General features: G+C 43.3%; 2 protein-coding genes across 6 annotated transcripts in view; one reads left to right on the top strand and one right to left on the bottom strand.

The window, feature by feature from the left end:
- Positions 1–296: 296 nt before the first annotated feature.
- On the bottom strand, positions 297–7,852 carry IDI1 (isopentenyl-diphosphate delta isomerase 1). Of its 2 annotated transcripts, none has more exons than XM_080339128.1 (5): positions 7,649–7,852; positions 5,971–6,134; positions 4,985–5,077; positions 3,500–3,630; positions 297–2,368 (listed from the first exon to the last, which is right to left on the bottom strand). In XM_080339128.1, the coding sequence occupies exons 1-5, from the start codon at positions 7,774–7,776 to the stop codon at positions 2,051–2,053; spliced, it is 834 nt and encodes a 277-aa protein (XP_080195254.1). In that variant the 5' UTR covers positions 7,777–7,852; the 3' UTR covers positions 297–2,050. The 2 variants fall into 2 exon arrangements, with proteins under 2 accessions (XP_080195254.1, XP_080195255.1); XM_080339129.1 differs by having other exon boundaries at positions 5,971–6,131.
- Positions 7,853–11,103: 3,251 nt separating this feature from the next.
- WDR37 (WD repeat domain 37) overlaps positions 11,104–17,200 on the top strand; it is a 47,861-nt gene continuing 41,764 nt past the window's right edge. For 2 of the 4 annotated variants that reach the window (XM_080338699.1, XM_080338694.1), the window contains exon 1: positions 11,363–11,508. The gene's annotated coding sequence lies outside the window, so the exon portion shown is untranslated. Of the gene's footprint in view, positions 11,191–11,362; positions 11,509–16,628; positions 16,661–17,099; positions 17,194–17,200 lie in introns of those variants that run through there. The other 2 variants (XM_080338695.1, XM_080338697.1) reach the window with 2 other exon arrangements.

Raw genomic sequence — 17,200 nt, 5'->3', positions numbered from 1 at the left:
GTAAAACAAAAACTCGATAATATAAGGGGGAAGAATACTTAAAATTATTATTTTTAAACTATCTTTAAATACAACAGGGTAAGATGAGTGCTCAGATGTCAACTTTAGCATATTGGAGCATTATGGGTAAATCCATATTGTTTCCCTTATCTACATTGTGTAATAAATACAGTATGAAAAGCATAATGCTGCAAAGAAGTTCAATGTCAAAAAAACCTTTATTGTCAAAAGTTTAAAGGGATTTTGAAGAACTGTTTAGCAAAACTTTGCTTTCAGCTTCCTTATGCACATTATTTCTACTTCAGGATAACTTCGTCAGCTTTGCTCCAAGCTGGCCCTTTGAACTAGAAAAAGAGGATGTTGTCAAAATAAACCTGTGCCCCGCTCCCCGCACTGTGCTGCTGCAGTGACAGATAATAGGCATCGTGCTGTTTATAGTGTAGTAATGGCAGAGATTATTTTCCATGTGGCTCAATGTCTGGAAAGACAACAACAGTCCAAGGCTTTAAGTTAGGTATTTTCATCATTATCTTAAGATAATATTTTATTTTAAAAGTATTTGAAGTATTTGAAAAGTAGCGTAGTACCCAGGTCACATGGCTGATGGCGCTGAGTTCAGGAGCTGTTACATTGTGTTACTGTTCCCTCACCCACCGTCATTTGCTTCCAGACAATTCATCAATTCAACAACCAAAACCTCTCAGTGTTGAACCACTAGAGATGCTTCAGAAACAGAAATGTTTGCCACTGGAAAAATGTAGCCAGCCACAGACTAGTTACAGCCATGGTTTACATGCCAGGAGAAAGGGGTGTGAACAACATCCTCTATCAGGACACCTCTGGCAGAAGATGGAGGCAGTAGTGTGCTAACAGAAGAAATCATAATTAAGCTTTTTTTTGGAGTGGAAGGAGAACCAAAACCTTTAATTCAAATTGAGATACCCTTGATTATTTGTCTTATTAAATACAGCCTTCCATTTAACTTGTTACTCGCAACTGACTGCAAGATCAAAAAGGATAAGTTCTTGCATCCTGATCCAGTTTCTGATTAACTGAAGTTAAGACCTAGTGTAAGCCTGTAAATTGTCAATCCTGAATTCCAGAATTCAAGGGGATTGAGTGTTCTGGGAATGACTATTACAGTAGGTGTTGCAGGAAAGACAAGCTTGTATCACGATGCCTTTGTTTTCTGGAAGATAGGGAAGAGTCACTGGGTGCATATCCCTCTCCAAAGCCAGGCTGCTTCCTATATGCAACAGATATCATTACATCAGGTATAATTAACACCCCACTTTTTATTTTTTAAGAGATCTCCAGTACTCAGCCATCAAATAACCAGAAAAGGGTGGTGGGGAAAAAAAACCCAAAGCAACCCCCCAGTGTTTATCACCTAAAACTATGACACATATTGCAGCACTTCAAAGTGAAACTCGGTCCACACAGAGAATCCAATGACTTGAACTTTTATGTGTTTGGTTAATTATAGAATACAGTAGCTAAAGAGACATGCTTTCTGCAAATAAAATCATCCTGATTACTCTGAATTAATTGATTTTTTCTTTTCTTCAGGCAACTAATCTTCTCATTATCAGTGCAGAACTCAAATTAATTTCTAATTGTTGTTTGAGAAGGTGCAGCCACGGGACGCTGGGAAGGTGCCAGCTCTGCCGGATGAGGTGGGCAGGCGGCGCCCACCCGAAGCCCCGGCCAGTGTGCTGTTACACAAGAAGGAAGAGCAAACCGGCACACGCAGGCTGAGGGTCTTTCCTATCGTACCAGGTAATGGAGAAAGATGAACCCAGGGGGTATTTATGTTACCATTGTCCATTTTACATGAGACCAAGCTTAACTCACCTAAGAGGAACAGGGCTGGAGGGAAGAGGAGGTCAACAGAGAAGAAAAAACATTTGCTACAACCATTTCTCTATGAACTTATTTGTTAAATATGCTCCAGGCGGACCAATTTTCTGCACCCAAGAGTCACGAGCTACCATAGTGTTAATGAGACAGCACTTCGCTGCTGGCCTTCTGTATCTTCTACCCCCACAATTTACATCCTGTGTATTTTTTCATGATCAACAAATTTGTTCAAGTTGGATAAGTTATCCCACCACTTAAAAAGAAAAGTCTCTGCAATTAGTTTAAACCATGGAGTAATCTTAACTTCATTCTTGGAGGCTTTGTCCAAGAGCTGTTTCAATTCTTTCTGTGTCACGTAGCAGTAGCTTTGGATCTCATTGGGGTCGGGATTCAGCGTTACGTCCTTCTGTACAAACAAGATATAGTCTATCTCATGTTCACCCCAGATCCCGTCAGACTTGGCCTTGTAGTGAATTCGTGTCAGATAGGAGATTTCTTCTGGAGGTACCTACAACCAAAACACTTGTCAGAACCAGTGCCGAACACCAGCAATTGCACTGCTGGGCATTGCAGAAGAACTATCAGCTATTACCCTTTCCTTAACAATGATTTTTGCCCCCAAGTGTACAATTTCGGTGTACTTCTTCACAAAGAATTACTACAAAAAAAAATTTATTGCACTTTGATGACATTAATTACACATTTCTCTAATTTGGCTCACCCTGTAATATTTTGAGAGGATTTATTCTACATAGTAAGTTTTAAATATGTTTACCAGACCTTAACAAACACTTACTGAAGTGCTGACGAACATGAACACCTGCACCTACCCCTCCCCTCCCAAGGAAAAGACTTGATGACTACTCAACGCCAAGGTCAGAACTGTGCATGGACAGACTGCACATAAGCCTGCTCTACCAGGGATCTGTGCAAGTTGCAGAGCGGGTAATGAGTTCTGGGTCAAGCTAACCATGGTGTTTCCCACCAGCGTGCTGCTTCTCCTGTGTCCCATGACCCAAAGGGAATCAGTTACAAAACATGGAAAGAGATTTTGACCATGAGCATGATTGAGGCAGCTTCCCCTGCTCTCTGTGCGCTTCCAAAGCGCCACCAGATGGAAAAACAGCCAGCGGTGGCTGTGGGACTGTTCTGCAAGAAGCACCGAGTGCCCAGACCACCCTTCTTCCCATAGAACACTTGGGATTGCAGACGGACTTGTAGATGGGCAATGGCAGCAGCTCACAGTGACGCCCTCCCACCATACAGAACATGTCCAGCGCTCAGCTGTTGGCCTGGAGAACCATGGCACGTCTCCTTCCCCGGGACAGCAGGACAAAGCAGGACAGCCTGCCCTGGCACCCACAGGTACACATGAAAGCAACATGACCCCTTCTTACAGGGCGATCTACTCTTTGGCTTGTATTTAGTTTGAGCAGTGTAATATTCTAAAATACTATTTACTAAGAGAAGCTTTTAAGACTCTAGAATATAGATAAAGAAGTCTCAAATTCACTAAGTTCTCTGTATCTCCAAAGTTAAATTATCTTTTAGGTTTCAGGCTGACGCTGTCTGTTAGATGCAGTTAGTCTGTAAATTGGCAAAGATTGGCAGGAATTCCTGTTTCTCCCCTTCCCTTTACCTGCTCCATGGGAATTCCTAATTCTGCTTTCAGCCGCCGCTGCGCTGCTCTCCGAACCCCAATGGCATCATTTTCTTCCAGTTCTAGTGGATGGCTTAGGGGATGACTGCAACAAGTGTTGGTAAAACAATCTGCAAGAAGTTTGTATCAGTACATTTTTTAACGCATATAAAGCATCAGTAAAAAACATTAAAAAACCTCCACCACACCACACTAAAAAAAAACCACTAGAGACATAGAACAGTTATACAACACATCAGAGCTTTGTTTCCCTTTGCAGAGAAGGGTCAAGGAGGAAGGAGGATATTTTCACCTCTTATTTTTCCTTACACAGTTTGCACCAGGATTTGCCTCTACCAGGTACTACTTTGCAGGTTAGTGTTTGATGCACATAAAAACACACATTCTCATAGCTGAGATAGCATCTACTTACACAGCCAGGTTATGAAGACCTTGTTTATCCTGCAAATGCTAGTTAAAATTACTTTTGGGAGTTTATTTGCAATAAAATGTTGAAAATACTCCTAGAGCTTCAAGACCAGCTGACAGTAAGCAGAAGTAAATAAGCAGTGTATGCTGTGTTTAAAGGACAGATCCTCTGTACTCTGTTGCAAGTACAGTAAAAATTACTTCCAGTTATGTAAAATAACTGTGATCGGCCAACCTTTTATCTGCAAAGGTCTAGCTCAAAAGCATCTAAAATAGAGTCAGATTACCTGCAAACTACACTCAAGCATTTTGATTAGTTAGCAGTCAAGGAAAAAATCATTTTTTAAACAATCTCCAAAGCAAAAATTCCCTTAGAAGAAAAAATAGGTGTTTCAACCTCAAGTTGAAGAGGGTTAGAAACACTTGAATTTGTTTTCCCATCCAAAATTCTGAAACAGACAGCCTTATGAGTCCTCCAACACCTTGTGTAAGCTACTTCTCTTTCCTTCCACATCTTACTGTTATGCCTTTCCATTTGCATTTGATAGTAACAGTTGAGGAGTCTTAAAAAATCACGCACTACATAGTTTTGCCACACAGTCTCCCTTCTATAGGTAAAAAGGCATTTGTTAAGACATACACAGATAAAGGTCCACATCTCACTGAAGCACAGTGCAACTGCTGCCAAGCAGCAGGGCCCCCTACACATCGACTGCCCGTCTTCACGGGTGCAATGAGAACAGTGATCAGAGCAAGGGCTCCAACCCCACTAAACACGTCTCCAGGCTCTGCACTGGCATAAGGAGGATCAAACATCTCCGGGAACAATCATTTCCCAACAACATGCAGAACAATAAGCTGGTGTTCCCATTGACTCACTTCATCCACACGATAAGTACATCTTGAACTCTTAGAAATATTTAGAAGTATCTCCTCTCCAAATTAGTGAATTCTAAAACCTCAGAATGAGTTACACTGCAAGATTAGACCGGTGTATTTTAAAAATATTGATTTAAATAAAACATTTTGGTAAATACAATGTATTTCATTACTAACCTGGAAATGTAATTTTTGCATTTGACCTCTGCTGCAGCAATAGTTTATTTTCTGTATTAAATAAGAAAACACTGAAAGCTCGGTGCAGTAAACCTAAAAATACACAAACAAACAAACACAGAGAGCTATTTAACAGTGGAGAAAAAAAACATATGAAGACAGTTTAAAGGCTTGAATGCCTTATTTTGGGGTAACCTATTTTAAAATTCATATATGTTGAAGAACAAGGATTTGATAAAAAAACTCAGAGTTACTATTTAGGTTTCTATGTCAGCTTATGTAAAACATTATGAAATCAGAAAAGTGCTAAGAACAACAATGCAACGGAAGAGTCCTACTGAATCAGTTCACCATTCTGAAGATGCACATTTTGGCAAGCTTCTAAGGAGGGCTCAGCATCCATAAATTAACTACCAAAAGGTCATTACTTAAAAATTCCTAAAAAACTGTAAGGAATTTCAAGATGCTTCAGGAATTGCAAAAGTACAATAGGCTCCCTCAAAAACAGTACCATTGCTGTTTTCTGCATCGTTAGAGTTTATTATTCCTCAGTCTCCAGGAAGATGTTTCCCCCTGAGTACAGAAAAGGAGATCCCAAACTACTATGAGAGATTCATGAATCGGATCAACCTCAAATGAAAACCACGATCAGTGAGAATGACAACAAAGCAAGTGGCATTCTTTAGGAAAGCCTACAGAGAATCATGTCTCTATAATAGGAAACAATACTGTTTTATCATAAAAATGTGATTACAAAATATTTATCAAGACATACAGTTTATATCCACAATTATTCATTTCTCTCTCCAGTGGTGTGTTCCTCCACATTGCAGTATTGTATGCTGGGGGAGGACAGGGGTGTGGTAAGTACTTGCTCTGGTTTGATCAACATGCACCTGAGATTGAGGCTTTAATTTAATCATGGCTATATTTCTGAAAATATTCAATCAACTTAAGGGTTCAATTAGAAGGTAAGCACGCTGTACCTTTATCAATATTTTCATTCAAGTGACAGTTTTTCTTGGTATCTGCTCCAATCTTATTATCGTTTTCGTCAATCAGGATGCACATCTCCGCCAGGAGCTGCACCTGCTGCTCATCCAGGTGATCTGTGTTTACTTCAGGCATCGTGATGGCAGCACACGTTCTACTGAAAAAAACAATCAAGAGTCATTCAGGAATACTAACATCTATAAGGTTCTGGGCAGATTGTGAGAAATAATCAAAAAGCTAGGTGTCCAACACAGCTTAAATCATGCACCAATTATATTTTCGGGGTTTTACATGCCTTTAGATTTCTGAAACTTCCTACTCACAATACCAAATGTTGCAATGTGACATGTAGGTGTTTAGATTTCTTTTTTGTTTCTCTGAAACTCCATGCAGCAGCTGCTGCAGAACAGATGTGCCAAGTGGGCTGGTAGTATAAGAAATCCAATGTCAGATTTCACCCGGGGCAAATTTCACCTTGTGTCACCCCACAGCCAACGTATGCCCTGCACACACTGCCGGGTTACATTCCCCATACCAGATCTCTCTGTATTTTCTGCTTAGTGATGTCTGTATTATGTTCTGGTTTTAGTTCAGCTCTCGCTGCCCTCTTTAAAGCTCCTTATTCACAGCCTCAGGTGAGATGCAAGCCTGTTAGCACTGCCATGGGAGCTGAAATTCAAATGACATTCAAATGGAACCAAAATCCATGAACAACATTCGACCCAACTCAGTTCAGACCCCAGTGAGGGACACTGATGCAGGTGGCAAAACTGTGGCAGGCTGCAGGAATCGGGACCAATTTTCAGGGAAAGTAGGGACGATGGTTCTACTCATATGCCCTGGTGAGACCACATCTGGAATATTGTGTCCAGTTCTGGGCCCCTCAGTTCCAGCAGGACAGGGAACTGCTGGAGAGAGTCCAGTGCAGGCCAACAAAGATGATGAAGGGAGTGGAGCATCTCCCGTGTGAGGAAAGGCTGAGGGAGCTGGGGCTCTGTAGCTTGAAGAAGGTGACCTCATTAATGTTTATAAATATGTAAAAGGTAAGTGTCACAAGGATGGAGCCAGGCTCTTCTCGGTGACAACCAATGACAGGACAAGGGGCAATGGGTTCAAACTGGAACACAGGAGGTTCCACTTAAATATTATTAGAAACTTCTTCACTGTGAGGGTGACAGAGCCTGGAACAGGCTGCCCAGGGGGGTTGTGGAGTCTCCTTCTCTGCAGACATTCAAACCTGCCTGGACGCCTCCCTGTGTAACCTCATCTGGGTGTTCCTGCTCCGGTGTGGGGACTGGACTGGATGAGCTTTTGAGGTCCCTTCCAATCCCTGACATTCTGTGATACAGTTTAGTTTTAGGCGGTTTTGTGAGGGGCAGGAGCTGGACTCCATGATCCGTTTGGGTCCCTTCCAACGTGAGACACTCTGTGATTCTGTGACAGCAGGTGCACGGGTTTCCCCCCCCGCCATCGTTAAGAACCAAGAGCTGAGGGTCCCTGCCCAGCACACGCAGCCCATGCACTTCGCAGACACGCTGCACTCAGCTCCCACCGCGCACCCCTCCACCGCCCCCTCAGCAGCCGCCTCCGCTTCCCTCCGCCCAGCCCCGTCCCCCAGCAGCCCCTTCGCCCGCGGGGAGCGGCCGCCGCCGCTCCGTTCCGCCGCCTCACCTGTGGGCCCGGACCTTCCCCCCGCACAGGACGGCGCAGGACGCGAGCGGCCGGTGGCAGCGCTGCCCCTCAGGGACGGCGGCTCCGCGGCGGCCGCCGCTAAGGGCCCGGCGCAGCACGCGCCACATCGCCCGTCACGCCGCTGCCGCCAATGGCAGCGCCCTCAAACACCGACGTCACCGCATCGCCCGATCGCCCCACTGCGGAGCGGGCTGCCCAGGAGGAGGGACTAACATTGACAGCGGGGAAAGGCGTCGGGCGCAGCCAACCGCAGCGCAGCTACTTGAAGAGGCACTGGCCAATGCGATGACGGGATAACGGCGAGCTAGCCAATGGGAGCGGCGGAAAGCGTCACGCCGCAGCCCCGCCCAGTGTGCTCAGCTATTTCCGGCAGGCGGGCAGCGGGCCGCTCACTGGCGGCAGCCGCAGAGGTAGGGGCTCCGGTATCCGGCTCGGAGCGACACCCAGGCCTGCGGGGATGGGCCGGGCCGGGCCGTGCTGGAGAGCGGCCTCCGGGCTCTTACCAGGGGAGCGAACTGCGTTACAGCGTGGTGTTGCTGTGACTTGCAGAGACGAAAGGCGCCTTTTTTTGTGTTGGTAATCAGGAGGTTTGAGTATCCTAACGTTGAACGCTGCTGTTTGTCTTTTCACCCACCTGTGAAAACAGTCACTTCTGATCAGTTCTGGGACCGTTCTTGCAGGTCGATGCCATCACCACGAGGCTGTAGAGTCGAGGGGCTTTTTGGCAGCATGTTTAATCTTGGATGTTTTTCTTTACTCCATAGTAATATCCCTTGAATTAAAGTGGTTAAGTGTGTGCACACAGGTCACAGCCTGCGGCTGGGGGACACTGGCCAGTTGTCTTCCCTCCTTCGTTGCAGCTACGGTTTGTAGAAGACAGTTACTGTGTTAGTTGAGTTCTGAAATTGACTTGCTCGTTAAGTTCTTAGGGGGATAGAGAAAAAACCACCAGTTTCTGGATAGGAAGCATGGACAAGATGTCAAGATGAGCCGCTGAGATTAGGTAGTCCCAGATACACACAGTTACCCAAGGAAAATTAAGGCTTTTTATCCCCACTCTTCACATCCAACCTGCCTCTTGTTAAGCTTCCTGTTCTAATGTTTAAGACCTCCAGCTCACCCTTCTTCAGTATCCTTGTTCCTTGTCTCCCTGAAGAATCCATTTTGGAAGTCTGCTCCTGCCCTGGAGTCACAATTCTTCCCAAAACACTTGTCTAGGTGATACACTTACGTGCACAGCAAGCAGCAGCCTGGGTTTTACCTGAATTGAGAAGTAAATACTTGCTGGTCCTAACTAATCTGCTGTTGTTTGCTTGAATTTTTTTTTTTTTAAAGGCTTGTTTCAGGAAATCGTTTTGCTTCAGCTCGCTTCAGAGAAGGCAGATGGCTTTGCAGTAAAAATGTAATACTTGTATGCTATATATATAAGTAGGATGTTCCATTTGCATTTAGTTTTGCTATCTCAGGCCAGATGGAAAGAGTGCTATGATGGATGGCTTCCAAATATTTTTGTATAGCATAAGGTGGTGATTAATGATACAGGAACTGGCTCTTTTAGGAAGGAGTTATTAGGTTTCCTGTAGGAGGGAAGAAATAACCTTTGAGTGCTTTTCTCCTCTAGATCTGTTTTTTCTTTCTTTTGGTTGGAGGTCTGGACAGGAGGCTTTGCTTTTTCCTGCTACTTTTACAGGTTTGGAAAATCTTGATTTGAGAGATTCAATTATTATTTGTTCTGTTACTGGCTTCCTAAACTTTGTATCTTGTTTTTTCAAGTCTAGTCATGGGTGCACAAGTAGGTCTGGAAGGTGTGATATCCAGGACAACCAAACTTTGCCACTCTGTTTACAGTAATGCCCATTTATAAAGCTTCTCAGCTGTCAGTAAGATGCTAACTAGTATTCCACCTTGTTTTCTTAGACTTCTGCACTGCTATCTATGCCTCTTGTTTTACAACCAGTAGCTTGTTGCAGTCTTTTGTTCTGTACCTGTTCCTATACATTACACAGTGGCTGCTACTCCTGTAGTACCATGACAAAAACAAACCTGTAATGTGGAGAGTGACAACAAGCCACTTGCCATTCTTTTCTCATGGAAAAGCATCTGCATCAGTACAAGGCCTGTTCATTTTCAGGTCAGAGACATCCCGTATCAAGTGAAAAGTTGTTTAAGCCCCTGTCTTTCCATATGGCAGTATTTTGCATTTTTTCTTCATGAAAAAAAATTGTGATCTCTATACTGCCCCCTGCTGCTAGACAGTGAGCTGCTCCAGAAAATAAGAATGTTGCCAAGTGTTTTCCTGGGAAAATCTCAAGTGTGTATTCTTGTAGATAAAATGTTATGGTACAGCAGAATTATATTGGGATGAAGTAATTTTGGTAGGAGTAATGAGGCTTAAATGTTTAGTTAGGAACTGGATAGCTGAGGACTGAATTTGTGACTTGGCTTAAGGCAACTGAGAGAGCTGCAGCTGCACCAGCTATAAAGAGAATTGATAGCAGCAAACTGGCACTTGGTCAGGTTATGTTTGGGTTTCCTTCCAAGCAACTCTGTTCTACCTTTTGTCCATCTTCTTTTGCCTGTTCTGTCTCCCTCTTCTTCCCCTCCTTAAAGCCATTTACCTTTTCTTTTTGCTCTCTTCTCTTTTGGTGGCTTTGAAGAAGGGAAAAGGTTAAAATTATGGGAACATCTCAACCAGTGCAGCTGGTTACCTTGTAGAATGACCTCTAGTGATGAAAAATATGCTAGTAAGTGGGTAAAACACACTATTTTTGACTGTGTTAATACAGCTGCAATTAAGTTTTCTGCACAAAAGGAGGCAGAAAGGAAAATGAAGACCAAAGAGAACTGCAGGCATACTTGTAGCTGGGAAGCACATGAAAAGAAAATGTATTTTCAGCCTTCAGTCTGAGGCACATACTCTTGTGGCCTTTTCACAGACCTCTTCTGAGGCAGCTAGATAGATCTGCAGGAAGAGAAAATAATTAGGCAAAGGCCTCTTTTGACTTTCACAATCTGTTACAATGAATAAGAATTTTATGTGAAGGCTTCTTCTAAGTGTTAAGGAGCAAAGGAATTAATCACATTTCAATTATGTGTTGTAAGCTTCAAAGCGAACAGCCTACTTGCTGAATGTTGTGGTTAGCTTTGATTTGCTGTTTCTGTCATACTGTCTGCAGATGAAGCGCAAACAGCCCGGATTCAGTATTTTCCAGCCATTCCCCATTCAAAACAAAACACCAAGGAATTCCAGTGGCATTTTGTGGAAGTTTAATCTCCCTTGTCGGTCCACTTGGGCAGTAGTTAGGATGAAACACAACTCAGGTTTTTAAGTAGCAGCATTAATACCTAGGAGGTGCAGAATTGGAGGGCAACCGCTGGATCACGGGGTGCTGGTGGTGCAGCCTCTGGCCCCGTTCTTCCCCGTCTGAGGGCCCTGCTGCCATACTGGTGATTCTGCGTGTGTGTGGTGGCTCCGCGTTCGTTACCGCAGCTCAGCTCCAGGGCTGCGCCTGTCGGCTCAGGTACTGATCTACCGGGACCCCGAACGAGCCGTCGATTGGCGGCTCCTGCCCCGTTCCGGTGCCGTTTCCGAGCCCCGGGGCGGGAGGCCCGGCTGGCGCTGCCCGGCCCGTCGCCATGGAGGCGAGCGGGGGCCGCGCGCCGCTTCCGCCCGCCGCCGGATGTGGCGGCGGGGGCTCCTCAGCAGAGCGGCGCTGCCGGAGCGCGGGGCCGGGTCGTCGCTGCCACCGTCGCCCCTCCCGCCTTCGCCCTCTTCCTCCTTCCCCCCGCCGCCCGCGGCCCTGCCCCTTCCCGCTCGCCGCCCCGGCTGTGGCTGACAGGTGAGTGCGAAGGGCCGCGGCGCCCCTCTCCCCTCACGGCAGCGCGCAGACCCTCCGCCATCTTCCCGCCCAGCGAGACCCCCGCAGCCGGTGGCAGCTGGTTCCCTGCGGGGCTGTGGGCGGGCCCGGCCCGGCGCGGGGAGCGGCGGGGAAGGGTCGGGCCCGGGCAGGGGTCTGGGGGAACGCGGGCAGCGGGCGGTCCCTGCGCGGGGCCGCCGCTTCGCCAGGCCCGCAGCGGGGAGCGGGCGCTGCTCCGCACCCCCGTCCTGTTCCGGGCTGTACCGCGTCAAATGGCCGGCACGTTCGTTCTTAAAATCCGAAATAACTGAAAATCTGCCCTTCTTCCTCTTCTATATGCTGCAATTATTATTGTTTTTTTTTAAATGTTATTTATTTATTTATTTTTGCCGCTGGCAGCCCGTGTCTGTGAGGCTGCTGTCAGGTCTGCAGAGAGAGAACCCGGGGGTGCCTGCTGAGGAGGCTCCGCTCACTAACTTTGTTTGTGTACTACTGCATGCCCTGAGGACAGGCCAATTGTAGGACCTCATTAGTTTCCAGGTTGAGTTTAGATCCTCTGACACACGCGCAAAGGGAGTAAAAATGAAACGCCCAGGTTCTCTGAAGTTGGGGTACAAGTGCATGAGGGAGTGCTGTTTGTGGTGGGGTAGATCTGGCCTTTGGCAGCAGGGTGACTTGGAAAGGCCTGAGATGGGTAAAAATTATGTATATGAAGAGCCATTTGCTGTATTTCTCTCTTTTCCTGGGCTAAAGAGATGAAAACAAATTTGAGGGAAGAATTAATGTGCTTAATGTGTTCAGAGGTTGAGTAGATGTTAGGTTATAGTTTTAGAAGGAAATTAAATTGGGTTTATGCAAAGATGAGGAAAACTTATTCAAGTTAAGCCTTGAACCGTTGTTCAAGGACATCTTGGTGTTTGTGAGGAAAGAGAAACTTCTGCCTGTGTTTTTATCCCTCTTGTTACGTATTCTAGCTTATCAAAGTTTGTTTCATTATAGCATTTTAAAGTATGATTTCTGTAACAGTAATTCTTGGAATATTTATGTAAAGAACTGGTGGAGCAGCTTCTTTGAAAGTGATTCAGTGTCATTGAGTACACCTTGAAATTATACAAACGTCTATTGTTCATGCACCCATTTTGCAACATCTCAGCAGGATTGTTCTCCTTAGGCAAATTTCTGAAACTGTTTTCCAAGCAAGCCTGCTGTTGGTGTTTCTTATGTGATGTTTTTGAAAGTGAGCTGGTAACCTCAAGAATCCTCAAGTATGTTTTCTAATGAGTAGTTTACATTAGATAGGATCTTGTGTGTGCATGTGTCAGCCCTAATGTGTCTTATTGTAATAACTTTAAATGTACCTAGGTGTGTTGTGGACACGGGCAATTATTTTAAGAAAAGGTGCCTGCACCAAACATTAGAATTTGAGGCAGAGGCCAGTGTAATGTCTATGTGTGGGGTTTTTTTTAATAGTGCCAGTTGTTTGTGTGTACATTTGTCCCTACACTAGCTTTATCATGTTAAATCTAAAGGTAACTCTTTCTGCTGTCTCTCTAGTATAGACATGGCCTTTCACCATCTTTCTTCCAAATTTAGAACTTGTTTAAAGGATGCAGTCTCTTGTATGCACTGAAATGCTGGAGATTGTTGGTACAGTCATGGGAGAAATACTGTGAGTGTGTTGATAGTGTCTTAAAATAAGCTTACTTCTCACAAAATCCAGAAATTGCAAACCAGAACTAGTATGTGTTGTGTACTGCAAGTTAAGTGGTATTGCATTTTATATGTTTGAGATAAGATTGGGATCTTTTTATGTGATGGAGTTTTTAAGTCTTGGAACTAAGACTAGCAGCTTGTCTTGTGAGGTGAAGGCTGGGGTGAGGGGCTTGTTTTGCAGGCCACCGCTTCAGACATCTGCAGAGAGGGTTTGTTAGTACTCCACACGTGACCACTGAGGAATGGACAGGAATTGGGATGATTTCCTGACAAGCCAGGGTGATTTGTTATTTTCTCATCTTGGAATAATACCTACTGACTATTTTGAGATTTAGTGTTCCGAGACGGTAGGGCTGGGTACTCGTGGTGCTGTTACATGTACTCTTGGAAGATGTGATACTCTGTGGTAGCTGTATGAGGTAATGCTTCAAGAATGTCCTGTGCTAAGGATATTTATTGCTGCTTCAGAAAAGCTTGTAAAATTTATTATAGTTAATGTCAAAGTTACTTGCTTTTGTTGGTGCTTTGTGTCTTAAGCAGTAAAAGATTTTAATTTATTAGCAAGTAATATATTCCCAAATGAAGAGCAATGATATTAGAGGTCACTCTGCATAAAAGCATAATAGGAATTTATCTAGTATATCAGTAATGAGTGCTGAAATATTGCTTGTTTAGAGCCTAGCACAATAAGATTCTGGCCTCTGTGGTGAGTGCTTCCTTAAACAAGTATCTGGTTAAACCGCCTTTGCTCTTTAACTTCCTTAGGATTCTTCACCCTCAGGTCTTGTATTTGCATACCTGTGCATGCATGCAGACTACTGCTAGGCTAGGAGGGATTAGATAATACAGGAATGGGAGCTGAAACAGCCAAGGAAATAGAGCAGCCTTCAAACACATTTTAGGTTTAAACCAGCAGTAAGTAGTTTAAACAGCGAGCACAGGTGGCACAGATCGCAAAGCAAAGTCATACACTTTCAGGACATCAGCAATTTCACTTAACAGGTCTTGGTCTGATGATTATTAGTGGATGCAGGCAGGTTTCTTCTCTGTTCTAAACAATAATAAGAAAAATCCAAGTTTGATAATTACTGGTTTTGTTTAATATTAGTTAAACCAAGTCTGTATGGTTGAGGGTAACATTTCTTGCTGTAGTAGACTGTTTGGCAGGCTGGGTCTGCACTGCGTTTTGGTTTGATCGCAGCATTTGCTGACATAGTTGAATTAGCAAGATCAAAGCTTGCTGGCAGCAAAACTGGGCTGGCTTACACTTGGATGTTGATGTTAGAAAGCTGCTTAGTGTATATACTTACTAATGCGTTAAAGCTTATTATTGATTTCCAACTGTATAACACACTTAAAATTAATTGGTGCAGCTTCTTTACTATGCTTTCTGTCAAAGGGAGGTTTGTTACATTTTCAGTGATGGATCCTTTCCCCTTTTATATTTTGAGGAACATCCAGTTTTGTTTGAAAGTATGCTGTGCTAAATTTAGAAAGAAGAATGTTGTAATGCTCGAGTAGATTTCATAAGGTTTGAGCACACTTATCAGTGGTTGTAGCATCATCTGTGATGATCTGGAATGGTTTTGTTTCCTAAATATTTATCTTTAGCAAAACAACTAGTCTTACAAAGAAGTCTGATCTTTCTCAGGTGTGCTGTATTCTTGGAGCTTGCATTGAATTAATGGCACTTGAATGTGCAGCATCCTTGAAACTAATTGTTCACTGAAGACCTCAAAATGGAAGTTTTAATCCTTTAAATTTGATTTCTTTACATATTAATAAAGATTGTAGTGACAGACATTGATCCTTAAATTCCCTTAATTCATGAATAATGCTGTCAAACCAAGTTGCATGTAATTAAGAACTTAATAATGGTAATCATTCTCCTCTCTCCTTTCCCTCCTCCCTTAAGTGGAACAAAACCCCACGTTAATTGGCATCTTTGTATCTTAAGGTTTTAATGTTGCACAAGGCAAAAATTAGTATTGTAAAAAGCTTTTGTTTCTTATGTAGTATACACTGGCATTTTTTCTAAACCATGTTTGAAAATGGGAGATGTGAGACTAAGAGATCTAAAAGTACACACAAATACAGTAAAATCATGGTTTCTGTGTTTTGTTTTGGTTTTTTTTAAACAATCGTTTAAGTAGTGTGTATTACTTTTGCTCAACTCTAAACAAAATGGAGCAGGGAGATCTTGTGTAAGAGCTGCTGCTGTAACTTCCTGGTACTTTCCTGTAACAGTCTTGTGTGTTGTCTTGAATGAACAAAAAAGGAAATGCAATACTGTAGCCATTCTGTCTGTGCTCTGACACGTCTGAAAACAGATTTTTCTCCCTGGCTCCAGCAGCATGCATAGCCCAGGAATTCTTTCCTCTCAGCAGTCTGCTTATTCCTTATTCAAGAATAGAAGTAGGCAAGTTGTTTGCTGCACTGAATTTTTAGGTCTAGTAAGACCAGTGTGTGCAGTTTTATTTGATGCCATTTCTCTGTTGTAGCTGAATAAAACAGTAATTGCTTACACATCTGGTCTGTACTGTTACTCTGAGGAAATATTTCCTGTGGCTGATTATATGGTAACGTCTGTTACAGAAAGGTAGGTAGCAGAACTTTAATTTAAGACACTGTAAAATATGCTATGAGTTTAATTAAGCAGTATAACTTAAATACCAAAGTATCTTTGCTTTCAGAAATTAGTCATCACCTATGGTCTGTATGTTTTCTAGGACATCTTTTTCTCCCCTACTTCTGCTGATTGACTTTGTCAGAAATTCATTTGGTACCATTCTCTTGAGGCTTTGACAGGTCATTGTATAAAGAACACTGTGCAGATGTAGCATTTGCCAAATCAATTGGTAGTTCAATATGTCTCAGAAGTTCACTTTTTAATAGTACAGTGTTTGTCAACTACCACCTGTAATTAATATAGTTCAGTAATACAAAACTATTTCACCCCTCCTGTTTTTTTCCTGTCAGAAAGTACTTTTGGTCGGCTTTTTTTACTCTTGATTGCTAATTTTTAGCTTTTGTGAATTCACCTTTATTTGGTTCAGGAAACAAGAGCCCCATACCTCTAGGTGATTTTTCATCCTACTTGTAATATTACTAAGCAGAAGGAAAGTGAATTTATCTTTTCAGAACCCATTTATAACACTCAAAAGTTATCATTGACTACATCTGTCTAACTATGCAATGGATCATTTTGAAGCCTTTTTTTCTTGCTTAGGTTGGGATTTGGTGCTTAGCCTTGACTTGTGTTGATGTTTTCCCTCCCCCCCCTTTCCTGTCCTTCTAAACTACAAACGTTTCAGAAAATGTGAAAGACTTTGACTGGTTTGTATACTACTGACTGTTTCACTAATCAATATTTAATATGGTTTTCATAGGATATGTAACATGACACTGATATTCTGGACAGGTAATTTTCATTGTTTGAAAACCTTACATAATAAGGGGAATCAGGTAACTGCTAGAAATGAGCACCTTATTTATTTTTTTAACATCATATTGCCAAGGATCTGTTTTATGAAATCTCCTCTTGAAAAACCTATTGCTTCTTACTGTTGCAATTAGCATCAAATTAGTTCTGAAATTGTCAAAATAAAGTTAATATTTAAAGGGACACTTTTTAAAAAAAAAACGAATTTCCATCCTGGGTCTAAAAAACTTTAAGTATTGCTCCCTTACTGAAAGTGTATAAGGCTATTTGGTGGAATTTAGAATGATATTAAAGGCAGTGAAGCTCGTCCCCTCCAGCTTCTCATTCCCTGTCCTCTGGAGGCACATGCCTGCTTGTCGGCTCTGTGGTTGCAGCGTATCCCTGGCTGTGTGCAGCCCCTCGCAGGCCTGGGGAGGGGGTGCATGTTTGCTCTCCCCAGAGCAGTGCATGAGCGACGTGGTCATGCTGGTGCATGAGGAGACCGCAATTCCTGGCAATGGCACTGGCTGCAGGTGAGGT

The sequence above is a fragment of the Nesoenas mayeri genome (genome assembly GCF_963082525.1).
Source record: "Nesoenas mayeri genome assembly, chromosome: 2".
NCBI classification, from domain to species: domain Eukaryota; kingdom Metazoa; phylum Chordata; class Aves; order Columbiformes; family Columbidae; genus Nesoenas; species Nesoenas mayeri.
This window is presented reverse-complemented; position numbering and strand designations above follow the sequence as displayed.